The sequence below is a fragment of the Camelina sativa genome, chromosome 18 (genome assembly GCF_030686135.1).
Source record: "Camelina sativa cultivar CO46 ecotype springtype chromosome 18, ASM3068613v1".
Classification (NCBI taxonomy): Eukaryota; Viridiplantae; Streptophyta; class Magnoliopsida; order Brassicales; family Brassicaceae; genus Camelina; species Camelina sativa.
Genome location: NC_141897.1, coordinates 20,992,349 through 21,009,601, shown reverse-complemented (window position 1 = coordinate 21,009,601; position 17,253 = coordinate 20,992,349). Strand labels below are relative to the sequence as shown.

At 37.7% G+C, this 17,253-nt stretch overlaps 1 protein-coding gene and 1 long non-coding RNA gene across 75 annotated transcripts; both read right to left on the bottom strand.

Moving 5' to 3' along the window:
* Positions 1 to 325: 325 nt before the first annotated feature.
* LOC104762371 (signal recognition particle subunit SRP54, chloroplastic) lies at positions 326 to 7,862 on the bottom strand. Of its 50 annotated transcripts, none has more exons than XR_015588629.1 (28): positions 7,677 to 7,862; positions 7,515 to 7,573; positions 7,282 to 7,352; positions 6,941 to 7,032; positions 6,648 to 6,772; positions 6,403 to 6,548; positions 6,225 to 6,314; positions 5,973 to 6,085; positions 5,586 to 5,671; positions 5,397 to 5,466; positions 5,155 to 5,250; positions 4,936 to 5,022; positions 4,672 to 4,767; positions 4,195 to 4,432; positions 3,963 to 4,051; positions 3,710 to 3,858; positions 3,543 to 3,627; positions 3,283 to 3,404; positions 2,935 to 3,170; positions 2,681 to 2,801; positions 2,429 to 2,578; positions 2,267 to 2,301; positions 2,082 to 2,162; positions 1,802 to 1,970; positions 1,547 to 1,708; positions 1,348 to 1,469; positions 661 to 798; positions 326 to 570 (listed from the first exon to the last, which is right to left on the bottom strand). It is a non-coding gene; the product is annotated as a signal recognition particle subunit SRP54, chloroplastic (long non-coding RNA). The 50 variants fall into 50 exon arrangements; XR_015588638.1 differs by having other exon boundaries at positions 3,543 to 3,617; XR_015588632.1 differs by having other exon boundaries at positions 4,691 to 4,767.
* Positions 7,863 to 9,409: 1,547 nt separating this feature from the next.
* On the bottom strand, positions 9,410 to 17,087 carry LOC104762368 (uncharacterized). Of its 25 annotated transcripts, none has more exons than XM_087498699.1 (35): positions 16,880 to 17,087; positions 16,677 to 16,794; positions 16,409 to 16,581; positions 16,246 to 16,321; positions 16,023 to 16,105; positions 15,768 to 15,911; positions 15,554 to 15,681; positions 15,368 to 15,466; positions 15,133 to 15,227; positions 14,878 to 15,010; positions 14,615 to 14,739; positions 14,379 to 14,524; positions 14,106 to 14,217; positions 13,893 to 14,020; positions 13,731 to 13,808; positions 13,585 to 13,644; positions 13,381 to 13,498; positions 13,130 to 13,290; positions 12,996 to 13,028; positions 12,607 to 12,833; positions 12,453 to 12,498; positions 12,300 to 12,357; positions 12,134 to 12,213; positions 11,966 to 12,055; positions 11,796 to 11,880; positions 11,573 to 11,693; positions 11,393 to 11,481; positions 11,243 to 11,289; positions 11,016 to 11,105; positions 10,740 to 10,880; positions 10,335 to 10,462; positions 10,155 to 10,256; positions 9,950 to 10,020; positions 9,791 to 9,868; positions 9,410 to 9,706 (listed from the first exon to the last, which is right to left on the bottom strand). In XM_087498699.1, exons 6-9 carry the CDS (start codon positions 15,837 to 15,839, stop codon positions 15,152 to 15,154), a joined length of 375 nt encoding a protein of 124 aa, XP_087354825.1. In that variant the 5' UTR covers positions 15,840 to 15,911; positions 16,023 to 16,105; positions 16,246 to 16,321; positions 16,409 to 16,581; positions 16,677 to 16,794; positions 16,880 to 17,087; the 3' UTR covers positions 9,410 to 9,706; positions 9,791 to 9,868; positions 9,950 to 10,020; positions 10,155 to 10,256; positions 10,335 to 10,462; positions 10,740 to 10,880; positions 11,016 to 11,105; positions 11,243 to 11,289; positions 11,393 to 11,481; positions 11,573 to 11,693; positions 11,796 to 11,880; positions 11,966 to 12,055; positions 12,134 to 12,213; positions 12,300 to 12,357; positions 12,453 to 12,498; positions 12,607 to 12,833; positions 12,996 to 13,028; positions 13,130 to 13,290; positions 13,381 to 13,498; positions 13,585 to 13,644; positions 13,731 to 13,808; positions 13,893 to 14,020; positions 14,106 to 14,217; positions 14,379 to 14,524; positions 14,615 to 14,739; positions 14,878 to 15,010; positions 15,133 to 15,151. The 25 variants fall into 25 exon arrangements, with proteins under 25 accessions (XP_087354825.1, XP_087354819.1, XP_087354814.1 ...); XM_087498693.1 differs by having other exon boundaries at positions 11,966 to 12,060; positions 14,147 to 14,217; XM_087498688.1 differs by having other exon boundaries at positions 9,410 to 9,702; positions 9,934 to 10,020; positions 11,966 to 12,060; ... (3 more) ...; positions 16,677 to 16,790; positions 16,880 to 17,052.
* Positions 17,088 to 17,253: the final 166 nt, after the last annotated feature.

The following is a 17,253-nucleotide window of genomic DNA, read 5'->3' as shown; positions in this document are numbered from 1 at the left end:
TAAGTAAATAGATTATGAAAATGATAATTAAATATATTTTCAGATTTAATAGTTGATTAAATCTTTCATTTTTAAAAATTAATAAAAAAACATTGGCTTATAATATTTCAGTGGTATATTTCTGTAAATAATAATAAAAAATAAATATATTTATTAAAAAATGTACATGAGTTTTGTAAACGTGCTCTTTTTTTGGAGTGTTTCTCTATTAATATATAGAGAATATAAGATTATATGCTTATTTTCAATAAATAGTGTGGACTTGATCAGAGCATGTTGGAGAAAAAGGAGTGGGAAAACATCCCACAAACAAAAAAGTTTCCGATTGAATAAAAAAAAGTCTTACTTGTTGAAAAATATTCAAAAAGGTTGGTTTGTTGCATTTAAAAATAACTTCATGATATGTTAAATATGTCACATAGCTACTAAATCCACACTATTAAGAACAAACCCTAAATAACTTCAAACTCATTGTCATGGGCACCGTAAGGTGAGCAAACCCCCGGAAAACATTTTTTTTATTATTGTGCCAGCCATCGGATTCCCTTCCATTCCTTTTTGTGCATTACACTGGGAAATAACAATTCTCAAGCTTAAGTTAGTAAGTCTGACAATTTTCGAAGATGTCAACATTATTATTTAAGTTAGCAGAAACGGTACCTCAACGGTTATCAAGAATGTCAATCCTGTTATAACCGTTAAGATCAAGATGTATAAGCTGTCGGGAGTTGTTCGATCGGTAAACCATAATGCTCCTCCTGTTTGGAATGAAGGTACATTCTCTGCCATATTTCGAATCTGGGGAAACAACATAGCCCAACAAGCATCTTAGAGATTAAAAGGACTTACAGCAAGAAAAAATGCAGATGAACAAAGGTCTCTGAATGAGCATCCCTTTCATTGGAGTGAATGGAGTGATAGAATATATGTAAATTATAAACGAACAGTGATACCATATGGTTATTTGGACATATCAACCAAAATAACTCAAAATGTCAGGAGACTACACCAACTCAACAGCCTGCAGAGCAGATGAGCTATAATATCACATATAGCGCACTTGCTTCCCAACTATGATAAACAAGGGGTAATTTAAAAAAAACTCCAAATTTTAATAACTAGTCTAGAATTCTTGATTATCAAACCAAAAGAAGTGTTACACTCCTAAGAAATGTTTAAATTTAACAGAGTCCATGCCTTGAACGCAAAAAAGGGGGAAAAATATTGAGAATTTTTATATTTAAAAAAAATGTAGATAAAGAAATCCAGTGCAAAAGCTATTGGCAATTTAGCAAAAGTGAGGAGGAAACCCATGATTGTTTGGCTGTAATAACAAAGTTAACATACCTTGTTTTGCATTTCCTCCCGGATGGACTCCAACCGTGGCTTCATCAGCATACAGCAGCAAAAAGAGAACCAAGTATAAATGCCAGAAAATATAAGTGCATAGACTTATGCTTTCCTTTTGTCTGTCAAAATTTGTTTCAGAACCTGCGTATGTAAACACACAAGCAAGACAAAAAATGTAATGGTTGAAAGAACTTACAGCTTCTGTTGCTTTCTCTACAAAAGCACATCTCCCATTCGGAACTTACAGCTTCTGTTGCCATTCATAGAATTCGTTCAGCCACATTCGATCAGGATAAAAGGGTTCAAGATCCTCCATTCGCTCCCCACATCTTACCAGTTTAATCGGTTTCCCCGATACCTATTGACACCCAATTAAGAGTAAACGATCAACATCAAACGTTAACTAAGTAACTTTCTATGACATAATTGTTCAAAGAAGAAGAACACAAACCTCCTTGAAACTCAAAGCAGCACCACCACCTCTTGAAAGTCAACTCAACAATTTTTATTATGATAGGAAAGAAAAACACACGATTTTGCTCTCTCCAGTCATGCTATAGACTCACTGGAATTGCAATGCTACCTCCATCATACCAACCTTCTTTGATACCCTGTCGATACTAGTTTCCAAATAGGAAAAATTATGTCAGACCAAGGTTAAATTGCAGTTGACGTTACACTTGTCAAAGTGGAAAGAGCCAGATTCTAATTAAACTGTTTTCACTACAAACCTCTGTTTCTTTATCCCAAGTGCTAAAAACACTACCGCAGCAGCCATCAAAGGGAGATCATGGCAAGCATCCGAAAGAAACCTTTGTGATGAGAAAAAAAAAAAAACACGCCTAATGAGAAAGTGAGCAGGGAAAACCTAAGCAGCGCAGGAAAAATAACAATAAATGGTCTTGCGCTGTAGTACTTGAGCAGGATGAGCACCAGATAGATTCTCGGCATCTAGGGTAGCAAAAGGTATGGAGTGGTTCAATATGCAAAAAAACAAACACATTAAAATTAGTCAATGGTTGGATTCTGAGGGTACAGTATATGTGGATAATATATAACAGAGAAAACAAAATAGAACCTTGGCCTTTGAGTTTGCTCTGTAAGCAGCCTCCTCGATTCCACCAGTCAACTGGAGAAACATCTCGGCTCTTCACTTGGCTCCTTCTGAAGTGTATCTTCCATGGCCAACAACAGTTCGATCTCACCCAAATCCATAGCTCTCGTCTCGCTACTCAACACAGAAAATCACAAAGACAAAATAAAAACTTAGAAAACCACCCAACTGAGATTAAAACGAAAAAAAGAACATAAGCAAAATTGGAAGCCAAACCGTGTAGGAGAGTGAGGAGCTGAATTTCTGGTATCCCGGTGAATGCAGCTCTGAGTACAAGGAAGTGTAGCTTGGATACTTGTCCTCCGCTAATCAGTTTGACTAGCTCATCAAGTACAATCTGCAACAAATCCATGATAAGCCACACTTCAATACTATTGAAACCAAAATGATAGCGTGAAACAGCTATCAAAACCATTATGCTAATGAAACAATATGTGGAAGGACAAAGATGAAACAGAAACCAAATATACCTTGACCAACTGCTGATCTGGTCTTGACTCCACGAATGACTCCCATCCCAACGGCTTGGTCACTAACACCTTCTAACACCTGGGAGACTAACCGCCAAGAGAATCCTAATTTAAGCAGTAGCCTCGAGTCCACCGGCCAACTGAACAGAGATCTCGGCTCTTCACTTGGCTCCTTGTGCATCTTCCATTGCAAACAGTCTTCGATTTAACCGAACTCCATAGCTCTTGTCTCGGTACTGAACACAGAACATGACAATGAAGACAAAATAACCCAAAGAAGAATCTTAAAAAACCACTCAACTGAGATCAAAACGAAGAAAGGAACTTAAGCAAAATTGGAAGCCAAACCGTGGAGGAGAGAGAGGAGCTGAATTGCTGGTACCCCGGTGAATGCAGCTCTGAGTACAAGGAAGTGTAGGCTCAGATACTTCTCCTCCGCGTATCATCTTCACTAGCTCATCAAGTACAATCTGCAACATATCAATGATAAGCCACACTTCAGTGCTATTGAAACCAAAATTATAAGAGTGAAGCAGCTATAAAAACCATTATGGTAATGAAACAATATGGGGAATGACAAAGGAGATGAAACATAAACAAAAAAATACCTTCACGAAATGCTGATCTGGTATGATTCCACCTCCACGAATGACTCCCATCCCAACGGCTTGGTCACTAACAGACTGAACAAGCCTGCTCACATGTTAGCAAAACCGCCAAGAGAATCCTAATTTGAGCTCAAGGGTAAAAAAAAAAACAGAGAAAAACATCGAACCTTTATCTTTGAGTTTTCTCTGCAAGCAGCCTACTCGAGTCCACCAGTAAACTGAACAAACATCTCGGCACTTCACTTGGCTCCTTCTGTAATGTATCTTCCATGGCCAACAATCTTCGATTTCAACCAGCTCCATACCTCTCGTCTCGCTACTCAACACAGAGCATCACAGAAAAAGAAAACAACCAAAACAAAAAAAAGTTAGAAAACCACTCAACCGAGATCAAAACGAAATAAGGAACATAAGCCAAACCATAGAGAGGGAAAGCTGAAATGCTGGTAGCCCGGTGAATGCAGCTCAGAGTACAAGGATGTGTAGCCATATACTTTCTCCTCCAAAATCTGCAACATATCCATGGTAAGCCACACTTCAGTACTATTCAAACCAAAATGAGAGAGTGAAACAGTTATAAAAAACATTCTGCTGATGAAACAATATGGGGAAGGACTAAGGAGACGAAACATAAACATAAAAAAAAAAATACCTTGACCAGTTGCTGATCTGGTTAGACTCCAGGAATGACTCCCATCCCAACGGCTTGGTCACTAATAGACTGAGCATACCTTCTAACACCTGGGAGACTCGCCTGTTAGCAAAACCGCCAAAAGAATACTAATTTGAAGGTCCACCAGTCAACTGAACAAACATCTCGGCTCTTCACTTGGCTCCTTGTGTATCTTCCATTGCTAAAAGTCTTCGATTCCACCCAACTCCATAGCTCACTGAACACAGAACATCACAAAGAAGACAAAATAACCCAAAGAAAGATCTTACAAAACCAGCCAACAGAGATCAAAACAAAAAAAGGAACAAAAGCAAATTTAAAATAATGGAGCGGTCACATCATTTGCTCCATTACAATGCTTACCTAGCCAAGTAAACATCGTATTACTTCAAACAGATGGAACCAATACAATTAGGAAGAGACTATATTCAGTGTGAAGAATAATTAATACCGTACCTTGCTGTCCACTACGTACCTGAGAATTGTTGTTTTCACCTACTTTATTATTGAAAGGTCTCTCCATTGAGAGGATCCAATCCAATTTTCCCTGCACTATAAACATACCAAAGGAAAGTTAAAAAGCTCAGAGACCAAACAAAAGAGAAACTTTAGCAACAAGCTTAAACATAACAAAGGACAGTAAAAAAAGCTCAGAGACCAAACACAAGAGCAACTTTAGTAATAATAAAATTCAAAGTCTGAGAAGGTAAAGACACACACAAGACCAGAGAGCTCTGTAGCCATAGCAGTTAGGATATCTTCACCAATCACCAATCCAAGAGCGTGTTAGATCTAAATCCACTTTCCCTGCAATATAAACATAACACACATGAAAGTAAAAAAAAAAGAAGCTCAGAGACCAAACACAAGAGCAACTTTAGTAATAATAAGCATACCAAATTACAAAATTCAAAGTCTGACAAGTAAAGACACACACACCAGAGAGCTCTATAGTGCTTTAGGAGGAGCAGGATGAGCACCAGAGAGCTGGCTCGTCGGCATCTAGGGTAGCAAAAGGAAGTGGGATGGTTCAATCTGCAAAAAAAAAAAACCAAAACACAAAATTAAATTAAGTTAATATGGTTGGATTCTGATCATATATAGCACGAACATCCACCACCACCACAATCTACTAGAACAAGATAAAGACAAGTAATAACAATTAAGATTTAGAAATCAACCCGTAGGAGGGGGAGGGGGAGGGGAAGCGATGATGAGCCATCAGTGATTGATAAAGGCACCATCCAAAACCTGAAATAAAAAAATACGACAAATAAAACATTAAGTAGTAACATGTAAATCATAGAGAAGCAAAGTGAAAATTAAGAAGTGAACATGTAACTTTGTTTCAACAATATTAGAAACTAAACCTTCAAGAGTCGCGCGTATACATCAAACATAGACAATTCCATCTATAGCATCACAAAGCATCAAAGAGACAGTACCGATCCCATTCCTGAAAAACACACAAAGTAAGTTACCTGATAAAAAAACCATCCATAATTCAAAGGATCAATCAAAGCCATACAATTATCATAGCATCCTCCACAAATATTAAATCAACTTGAAGTAAATAACAATGTAAATTCAATTTTAGAAACCTAAAAGTGAAAGTATCAGAAGCTATAACGAAAGCAGAGCAAACGAGTTTCAGAAAACAAAAAGAGAGATCAACCATAGATAGCACCAATGCACCACCACACTCTACAAAAACAACAGAAGAAAAAGTAATTAAAATTAAGATATAGAAACCAAACCGTAGGAGGAGGGAGGGAGCGAGCGAGTGAGCGATGATGATCGATCGGGTCATAAGTGTAGCTCATATACTTTCTCCTCCACCCATCAGTTTCAGTAGCTCATCAAGTACAATCTGCAACATATCCATGGTAAGCCACACTTCATACTAGTCAAACCAAAACGAGAGAGTGAAACAGTTATAGAAAACATTATGCTAATGAAACAATATGGGGAAGGACTAAGGAGACGAAACAGAAACAAAAAAAAAATACCTTGACCAGTTGCTGATCTGGTCTGACTCCACGAATGACTCCCATCCCAACGGCTTGGTCACTAACAGACTGAGCATAACCTTCTAACACCTGGGAGACTCGCCTGTTAGCAAAACCTCCAAGTGAATCCAAATTTGAGCTCAAGGGTAAAAAAAACAGAGGAAAAAAAAAATCGAACCTTGGCCTTTGAGTTTGCTCTGCAAGCAGCAGCCTCGAGTCCACCAGTCAACTGGACAAACATCTCGGCTCTTGACTTGGCTCCTTGTCTATCTTCCATTGCCAACAGTCTTCGATTTCACCCAACTCCATAGCTTTATTACAATGCTTACATAGCCAAGTAAACATTGTATTACTTCAAACAGATGGAACCAATACAATTAGGAAGAGACTATATTCAATGTGAATTAATAATTAACAACGTACCTTGCTGTCCACTACGTACCTGAGAATTGCTGTTTTCACCCACTTTAATATTGAAAGGGTTCTCTCCATTGAGAGGATCCAAAAGCGTGTAATGATTGAGAGGATCCAATCCAATTTTCCCTGCACTATAAACATACCAAAGGAAAGTTAAAAAGCTCAGAGACCAAACAAAAGAGAAACTTTAGCAACAAGCTTAAACATAACAAAGGACAGTAAAAAAAGCTCAGAGACCAAACACAAGAGCAACTTTAGTAATAATAAAATTCAAAGTCTGAGAAGGTAAAGACACACACAAGACCAGAGAGCTCTGTAGCCATAGCAGTTAGGATATCTTCACCAATCACCAATCCAAGAGCGTGTTAGATCCAAATCCACTTTCCCTGCACTATAAAAACATAACACACATGAAAGTCTGAAAATTATCATAGCATCCTCCAAAAATATAAAATCAACTTGAAGTAAATAACAATGTAAATTCAATTTTAGAAACCCAAAAGTGAAAGTATCAGAAGCTATAAAAAAAAAAAGAGAGAGAGCAAAACAGAGATCAACCATAGATAGCACCAATGCACCACCACAATCTACAAAAACAACAGAAGGAAAAGTAATTAAAATTAAGATATAGAAACCAAACCGTAGGAGGAGGGAGCGAGCGAGCGAGCGATGATGATCGATCGGGTCATAAATTTTTTCTTCCAAAAAAAACTGCAAAAGACGAAGAAGAAGCAACTTAATTATTCAGAGACGCATTGATTAAGAAGAGAGCGAAGAGTAAAAACATGAAATTGATCAGAGAGAGAGAGAGATACAGAGACCAAACCCTAGGGCTAGAAGAAGAAGAAGAGCGATAAGATTTAGAAATCAAACCCTAGGAGGGAGCGATGATGATAGGATCATAATAAATTTGCTTCCAACAAAACCAAAACCTGCAAGACGAAGAAGAAGAAACTTACTTAATCAGATTAAGAAGAAGAAGAATTAACAGAGTGAAGAAGAGTAAGGATATTGAGGGAGACAGAGAGACCCAACCCTAGAAGAAGAAGAAGAAGAAGAAGAAGAAGAAGAAGAAGAAGAAGAATTCACGAACGAGATGAGATGATCGGCTTTCAAACAACCAAAATCAGAGAGACGCGCATCGCATCGGTTTTACACCACAGACACCAGCCGCCCGTAACAACGCTCCACTGTAACTAGCGACGAAGATGAAAGGTGTATATGATGTATTTAGTGAAGTATTATTTATAGAGGAAAAAAGTTATATTAACGGTCAGGATTTGATCTATCCTATTTCCTTTTCTCTATTTCAACCGTTCAGATTCATCTTTAGCTATTTTCCTTTTCCTATTTTTCATTTTTTCTATTATTATTTTTAGATTATTTTCTATTTCCTTCTTCTTGGCCGATGATTGTGACAATTTAATTGTGTTGGGCCTGAACTGTGGGCTTTATCTTTACCCAAATTTATTATTATTTTAATCGGTTCGAGATCAAATAACCCGGACATGAAACCCCCGCAAAACAAAAAAACAAACGTGGAAATAAAGAAAGAAGCTTCAAAGATGAACATCGCCTTAATACATCCAGATCTTGGGATAGGTATAATACAAGCTTCCTTCTCTCGTATACTTGGTCCTTCTTCTTATATATATCTTCTTTTTCATGTAGCCAATCCATGTTTGCATTTTAAGAAACTACTCATTTTTCTCCATTCAACTCATGTCGTTGTCTACAGCATTTTGATGTTCTTTGGCAGAGGCTGTGCAGCACGCTGCTATTGAAACTGAGGGAATGGACAAGATTTAAGCTACTCATTTAGAGAGGATTCTTCCCAGCTTCTCTTGGACCTACTATGGCTACTAACTAGGGGAGAGGGAGATTAGTATAAATCTGTCCTTGAACATGCAGGACATGTTCAGTAGAGGTACGGTCACCCTCCAGACTTCATTAGTGTCCAACACTAGCATCAAGATTCACTTCTAGAGGTTCTCTACAGGTTGATGAATCGCTCGTAGCAGTGGAGATTGAGATTTACTAAGATCCGGGAGAGCTGTTCGGGGGACTACTCAAGGGACCTCCTATATATATATAGGCTAGAATATAACATCATAATGTTGGTTTTATACTAGAATATAACAGCATAAGTGTATCTGACCCTTTAAAGATTCTATTGTAACCGTCAGTCTCTTGGCTATTGATGCTTGGAAAGTTGGAATAAATTACAAGTTATGTTATGCGTCACAATGGATAATACAGGTAAATTACAACAAATAACTGGAATTAGGCGGTTAATTTAACTGACCAATTTCAAGGAGAGCTCAACCTTTGCATCATAAGAGGGATTATATATTGTGATGAAAAACATACTACTCATTTGTTTAGCAGAAGTGAAGATTAACTAACTGGGATTATTCCAATTTCCACACAAGTTGTTCTGAAGATCATACTCTCTACTAGTTTGTTTATAGGCCAGGCTGTTTATATGGTCAATTGTAATTACCAGAAAATTAAAAAAAAAAAAAAAAAAAAAAAAAAAAAAAAAAAAAAAAATCTCAGAATTTAGTATCAGGGCAGTCTTACTACGATTGAGCTACACCAGTTGATGTTGCCTAAGTAGTTGAAAGAATGTCTTATGGGCTTGTTAGGGTAGTGCTAACTATATTGGCAATGGCGTAGTTCGAGAAATTAGGAGGATGGTATCGTCTAAGTTCACTTAGTTTGTTGATTACCTTGGTTAAAGTTTTGTTGTTCGTGTACTCTCTCTGTTGGGATCATAGATGCTGCTTTATCCTTACTCAGTTTAAGAAGTGTTAATATACTCGATATGATGTTAAACTGTATAATTACCAGAGAATATCTAAGTGGTTTGACTTATTAGGAAGGGAAGGTTTATCAGATGAAGAGGCGCTTTGGCTTGGGAGTTACAATGCTTTTTGCTCAAAACTCTTTGTCTCAAGAGTTTCAGTACTACAAGCCAGAGGAAGAGAGCTTCGGCCTTTAGATCTGTGACTCAGGACTGCCTGTTATAGCCTTCAAGTCAGTTTAGAAACTGGGGATACTGACTTGAAGAAACAAAATAAAAACCTGTTAGGATGCTAAGACATGGAAATCTCAAGATTGTATTATGGAACCAAAAGGTCACTTACTTGGGAATCTTGGTTACTGCTCCTGCCAATCAGAGAATCCAAAAGCGTGTTACGTTTAGAAGATCCAATCCAGTTTCCCTGCACATGAAAGTAAAAAAGTTCAGAGCCAAATACAAAATTCAATCTGAGAAGTAAAGACACACCACCAAAGCTCTGTACTTCAGCAGGATGAGCACCAGATAGCTCTTCCTCGGCATCTAGGGTAGCAAAAATGCATTGAATGGTTCAATCTGCATAAACCAAAACACAAAATATTAAGTCACTGGTTGGATTCTGAGAGTTGGATTCTGGTTGATATATTAACATAAAGAGTAACCAGTTTGATGTTGTTACTGTAAGGCCAAGTACAATACAAAGGGCATACCTGGAGCTTCTTGTCCAGTCATGGCATCAACAAGTAGTAGCACTGCTGTGGGATACAAAAATTTCTTCACGTCTTTTAAATCGTTCATCATGCCTTTTTTATCTGTCACAAAAGAGCCAATTTCATGACTAAAGCTGCAATAGATTTATGATACAATGACTCTCAAAGACGAAAGATTACCTTGAAGGCTCGCTGCAGTACCCATGATAACTACATAGACATTATTCTTTTGAGCTTCTTTTAGACCTTGCTTATTGGCTAGATCTGCAGGTTTTACATCAGTCCCTGCTGTATAAACCGGCACAAACCTGAAACAAAGAGGGCATAAGGGAGTATTGATTTACAGAAACGAATATCATCATATGTTCACACACAGGTTCTCTTAAGCCATTTCTACGAATGCACAGATGCTCCAAAAGTAAAAATGTCAATACCTATTCAGCTAAAATGACAAGTTGATTGATGGCAGCAGGTCGGGATACATCTCCAGAAATAAGCATGTAGATATCATAAATGTCAAGTGTAATTTGATAGAGAGTAACAAATATCCCATAAACATCTCCACTGTATTTTGAAAAAGCATACCTGGTACTTTTTTAGGTAACAAGCTATCTTTCAAACTCCTTGGAGCCCAGCCAACAATATTACTGTAGGACCTGATTAAGTAAACTATAGCACATATACTTCCCCTCCACCCATAAATTTCACTAGCTCATCATGTAGAATCTGCAACATAGCCATGATTAGCCACACTTCAGTACTATTAAAATTAAAATGATAGAGTAAAACAAAACCATTACGCTAATGAAAAAATATGGGGAAGGACTAAGGACTAAGGGGATGAAACAGAAACAAAATTACCTTGACCAACTGCTGATTTGGTCCGACTCCACGAATGACTCCCATCCCAACGTCTAGGAGACTAACATATTTAAACAAACCTTATAATACCTGGAAAGACTCACCTGTTAGCAAAACTGCCAAGAGGCTAATGCAACAAATAAACAAGAATACCAACAAAGTTAACTAGAGACAAGAGATAAAAATAACCAGACATATATAAGCACATCTCATGAGTGCAAACTTACCCACTTTCTGCTTGTTGTGATCCATCCTTTGACAACATTATGACAAGCTGTTTAGGAGTAGTTCCAAAATATTCACCAGCCAGAGAAAACAGTGACGACCTTAGAAACCAAGCATTCGCATATGAAACAACAACACACACACAAAAATACCTTCACCAACTACTGATCTGGTCTGAATCCACGAATGACTCCCATACCAACGGCATGGTCACTTAGAGACTGAACAAACCTTCTAACAACTGCAAGACTCACATGTTAGCAAAACCGCCAAGAGAATCCTAATTTGAGCTTAAGGGGGGAAAAAAATACAAAGAGAAAAAACAATCGAACCTTGGCCTTTGAGTTTGATCTACAAGCAGCCTCCTAGAGTACACTAGTCAACTGAGCAAACACTCTGAAGTTCGAATTTCGGAGAGCTAGGCACAGACATGAAGTGAATAAATAGGCACCTCTGAGCATAAAACGTTATGGTTGATAATCCTTTCAGAATAATAAAAAGCTGTTGAAACTGATAAGTTGGAACCAATGTAAAAATGGTGAACAGATTCAGTACCTGACCACCGCAACAGTTCTCTAAAAATTTCCGTGTGACAAAGACTTCTCCTGCGGCTTGCTGGAGCTATTTAGAGCATATATGGCTGCAACATAGAACAGAGGAAAAATAAAAGTTAGAATTGAGACGAATACAACTTTGTACGAATAACTGTTTTGATAGGCTTGCACCTGAGTTACTGTTTCATCAACTTGAATGAGAGGTTCTCCATTTAGAGGATCTAAAAGCGTGCTCTGATTAGAAAGATCCAATCACTTTACCTGCACTATAAACATAACAGGAAAGTAAAGCACAGAGACTCCACCTCAGCAACTTAAGTAAGAAGTAAACACACGCACCAAAGCTCTGAACTTCAGCAGGATGAGCACCCTCCTTGGCATCTACGGAACACAAAATTAAATGGTGTAATAATCCTTACCTGCATCAAACACAAATCTATGATTTCAAAACAAAGCACAAAACAGAGTTGTCACCAAATACAAACATCTAGGAAGAATGTGTAACCTTAGGTTAAGCGAGCATATGAGCTGCATTCGTCGAGATATCTTCATCCAAGAGGTATCTGTAAAAAGAAAAACATGACCATAAATTTAGTATCTTCGTATACAGAAAGAAACTGAGAAAGTATTAACCCAACAAGAACAAACCATATGATACCTCTGTGGAGATTTGAAAGGGTTATGGAGAACCATGCATGGGGGCACTTGGAGAAGTTGTCCACAAATATAAATGGCCAACATAGGAAAATAAAAGTTAGAATTGAGACGGATACAACTTCGCAGTAGCAATAAAGGTTATGGTAGGCTAGTACCTGAGTTCTCCATTGAGAGCATATGACTTTAAAGCTGGTCTTTGTCGAGATATCTCCATACAAAAGGGATTTGTCTGAGAACAAACAAACTGAGAAATAATAACTCAACAAACTGAGAACATAATAACTCAACATGGGCAAAACCGTGGAGAGAGAGAAGCTGAAATGCTGGTAGCTCAGATACTTTCTCCTCCACCCATCAATTTCAGTAGCTCATCATGTACAATCTGCAACAAATCCATAATGAGCCACACTTCAGTACTATTGAAACCAAAATGATAGCGTGAAACAGCTATCAAAACCATTATTCTAATGAAACAATATGTGGAAGGAAAAAGGAGATGAAACAGAAACCAAATATACCTTGACCAATTGAGTAGTTTACTTACTTGGATTGATGTCTACAATGGGTTATCACCAACCTGAGGGAGAAAAACAAAGAAGACCATTAGAAGCCTTGCATTAGATGAAACAACAACACTAAGGAACAAAAAATAGAGAAAGAGAGAAAAAAAAATCAAACCTTGGCCTTTGGGTTTGACTTTGGTCTGCAAGTAAGCAGCCTCCTCAATTCCACCAGTCAACTGAACAAACATCTCGGCTCTTCACTTGGCTCCTTGTGTATCTTCCCTTGCCAACAGTCTTCCATTTCACCCAACTCCATAGCTCCATTACAATGCTTACCTAGCCAAGTAACATTGTATTATCTCAAACAGAGATGGAAACAATACAATTAGGAAGAGACTATTATTCAATGTGAAGAATAATTAATACCTTGCTGTCCACTCTAAGAAAAGGTTTGTTAATTACCCATGTGTATATTATAATGGCCCCCCATCAGTTGAAGTAGTGGCATCTCCAGTGGGAAATTAAATGGTCTAACAATTTTTACCTGCATCACACACAAATCTATGGTTTCAAAACAAGGCACAAAACAGAGTTGTCACCAAATACAGACATCTAGGAAGAATGTGTTACCTTAGGTAAGGCGAGCATATGATCTGCCTTTATCGAGATATATCTCCATACAAGAGGTACCTGTAAGAACAAAAACATAGACCATAACTTTAGTTATTCGAATATAGAACAAAACTGAGAAAATAATAAACAGAATAAGAACAAACCATTGGAGACTTGAAAGTGTTATGGAGACCAAATGCATGGGGGCCGTGGGAGAAGAAGCTGTCCACCAATATAAATGGCTGCAACATAGAACAGAGAAGTTAGAATTGAAAGTAAAACAACTTCGCAGTAGCAATAAAGGTTTTTTGATAGGCTAGTAGTACCAGAGAGTTCTATGTTTCATCCACTTAATCAACTTTAACATTGAAGGGGTTCTCTCCAATCAGAGGATCCAAAAGCGTGTTATGATTGGAAGATCCAAATCCACTTTCCCGGCTGCACTATTATAAACCTAACACACAGGAAAGTAAAAAAAAAAAAAAAAAAAAAAGCTCAGATACCAAATACAAGATAAACTTTAGTAATAGTAAGCTTACCAAATTACAAAATTCAAAGTCTGACGCGTAAAGACACACACCAAACCAGAGAGCTCTGTCGTACTTCAGGAGGAGCACCAGAAAGCTAGCTCGTCGGCATCTAGGGTTCAATCTGCAAAAACAAAACAAAACACAGAAAAAATTATGTCAAGGTGATACGATACATAACAAACAAATAAAAAGAAAAAAAGAGTATAATTAAGGTGGATAACATATTAAAACAAAACATAAAAGAGAGTAACAAAGGACAAATCAAGAAAAACAAAATCGAACCTTGGCCTTTGAGTTTGCTCTGCAAGCAGCAGCCTCGAGTCCACCAGTCAACTGAACAAACATCTCGGCTCCTCACTTGGCTCCTTGTCTATCTTCCATTGCCAACAGTCTTCGATTTCACCCAACTCCATAGCTCCATTACAATTCTTACATAGCCAAGTAAACATTGTATTACTTCAAACAGATGGAACCAATACAATTAGGAAGAGACTATATTCAATGTGAAGATACCGTACCTTGTTGTCCACTACGTACCTGAGAATTGCTGTTTTCACCCACTTTAATATTGAAAGGGTTCTCTCCGTTGAGAGGATCCAAAAGCGTGTTATGATTGAGAGGATACAATCCAATTTTCCCTGCACTATAAACATACCAAAGGAAAGTTAAGAAGCTCAGAGACCAAACAAAAGAGAAACTTTAGTAACAAGCTTAAACATAACAAAGGAAAGTAAAAATGCTCAGAGACCAAACACAAGAGCAACATTAGTAACAAGCTTACCAAATTACAAAATTCAAAGTCTGAGAAGTAAAGACACACACAAGACCAGAGATCTCTGTAGCCATAGCAGTTAGGATATCTTCACCAATCACCAATCCAAGAGCGTGTTAGATCCAAATCCACTTTCCCTGCACTATAAACATAATACACATGAAAGTAAAAACAAGCTCAGAGACCAAACACAAGAGCAACTTTAGTAATAATAAGCTTACCAAATTACAAAATTCAAAGTCTGACAAGTAAAGACACACACACCAGAGAGCTCTGTAGTGCTTCATGAGGAGCAGGATGAGCACAAGAGAGCTGGCTCGTCGGCATTTAGGGTACCAAAAGGTAATGGGATAAAAAATCTGCAAAAAACCAAAACACAAAAAAATTTAAGTCAATATGGTTGGATTCTGATAAGATACATAACAAAAAAAAAAAGGAGTGTACAAGGGTGGATAATAGTAAAACAGAACATAAAAGGGAACCAGTTTAATGTTATTACTGTACGGGGGAAGTAGTTCTTCTTAGTGTTTGTTCTGAATCTTCTTCGACAATTCTCCAAACCCTAGCATAGCGACCGTGTTCTGAATTTACTTCGTCGCTTCGAAAGAAAAAGAATAAAACCAATCATCAGAGATCAAAAAAAAAAAGAAAAAGAAAAAGATAAGCAAAAATTGGGAAGACAAACCGTGGGGGAGGAGAAGAGAGAGAGAGATGAGTTGAATTGGTGGGTGAGGATTGAGGAAGGAAATACAGAGTAGCAGACACCCAATGTGGAATCTCCAGCGGAAAACTAAATGGTGTAACAATCGTTACCTGCATCAAACACAAATCTGTGATTTCAAAACAAAGCACATGACAGAGTTGGCACCAAATACAAACATATAGGAAGAATGTGTTACCTTAAGTAAGGCGAGCATATGCGCAGCCTTTGTCGAGATATCTCCATACAAAAAGGTATCTGTATAAAACATGACAACATACGAAAGGTTCTCTCCAATCAGAGGATCCAAAAAGCGTGGAAGATCCAATCCACTTTACCTGCACTATAAACATTAACACAGGAAAGTAAAAAAAGCTCAGAGACCAAACACAACAGAAACTTTGGTAAGAAGCTTACCATAAAATCTGAGAAGTAAAGAGAGACACACACACACCAAAGCTCCGTAGTACTTGAGCAGGATGAGAACCAGAGAGCTCCTCGGCATCTAGGGTAGAAAAAGGTATGGAATGGTTCAATCTGCAAAAAGAAACCAAAACACAGGAAAGTAAGAAGCTTACCAAATTACAACACTCAAAATCTGAGAAGTGAAGACACAACAGCAATTTTAGCTTCATCAATTGTTATATGTAAGGGAATGAAAACTGTAACAAAGATACCTTCAAAAACAGATCGACGGATGCTGTTACGGTAGGAACGCCGACGACCGTGTTCTGAATCTACTTCGTCGCTTAGCTTCAAAAAAAAAAAAAACAAATCTTAATTAGAGAAGCAATTCAACAGAGATCAAACGAAAGAAAGAAGCAAAACTGGAAGCCAAACCGTGGAGGAGAGAAGAGGAATTGATGAATTGGTGGTTGAGGAATGAGGAGGAAGCAAGAACCCTAGAAAAAAAGCAATCTCGATGATGGTTTTGCAATCTCCCCCCTTAGTTCTGGCTTCAGACATACATACACGTCTCGATCATGGTTTTGCAATCTTGTCTAAAAAAAACCCTAGAAACAAAAAAAAAGACAGAGAAGTAAGAGAATAACAAACAAGAAGAAGAAGAAGAAGGATGGAAAGAGAAGAAAGCGAGATCAGAGAGTACCAAAGAAGAAGAGACCACGAAGAAGGGCTCGTCGTCTTTGCTTTGATCCTATTCCTATCCTCCATCGCTCTCGGATTCCGCTGATTTTGCTTCTCCGGCCAAGACAATTAAGACCTAACTAGTGTAATACTCAAGTCAGAATCCATTAATCAGAGATGAAGGAAAAGGCAGAGAGAGGGAGAGAGAGAGAGAGAGAAACTTACTTAATTATGTTGGAATCGAACAATGGGATCTCCATCCATCGGCTTCTTCATCACAGTCCCGAGACACCACCGGCGGCGATCTTTTCCCACCAAGACAATTCGCAGAGCTGCTTCGCTCTCAGTCGCAGAGAGAGCAACAAAGAAGAAAAGATGATTTTTTTTATTTTTCCAACAAAAGAGACGAGTGAAGAGAGAGTATTTATAAGATTTTTAGGGTTTACACTTTACACCAAAGAGAAATAGGAAAACTTGTTTTTTTTCCTTTTCCTTCGTCTTTGCATATTTATTTCCTTCCTTTTTTCGGATTAATTTTTCCTGTTTCTTGGAAACAAAAGGAAATCGATCAGATCACAACGGTAAGATAAAAAAAAAAA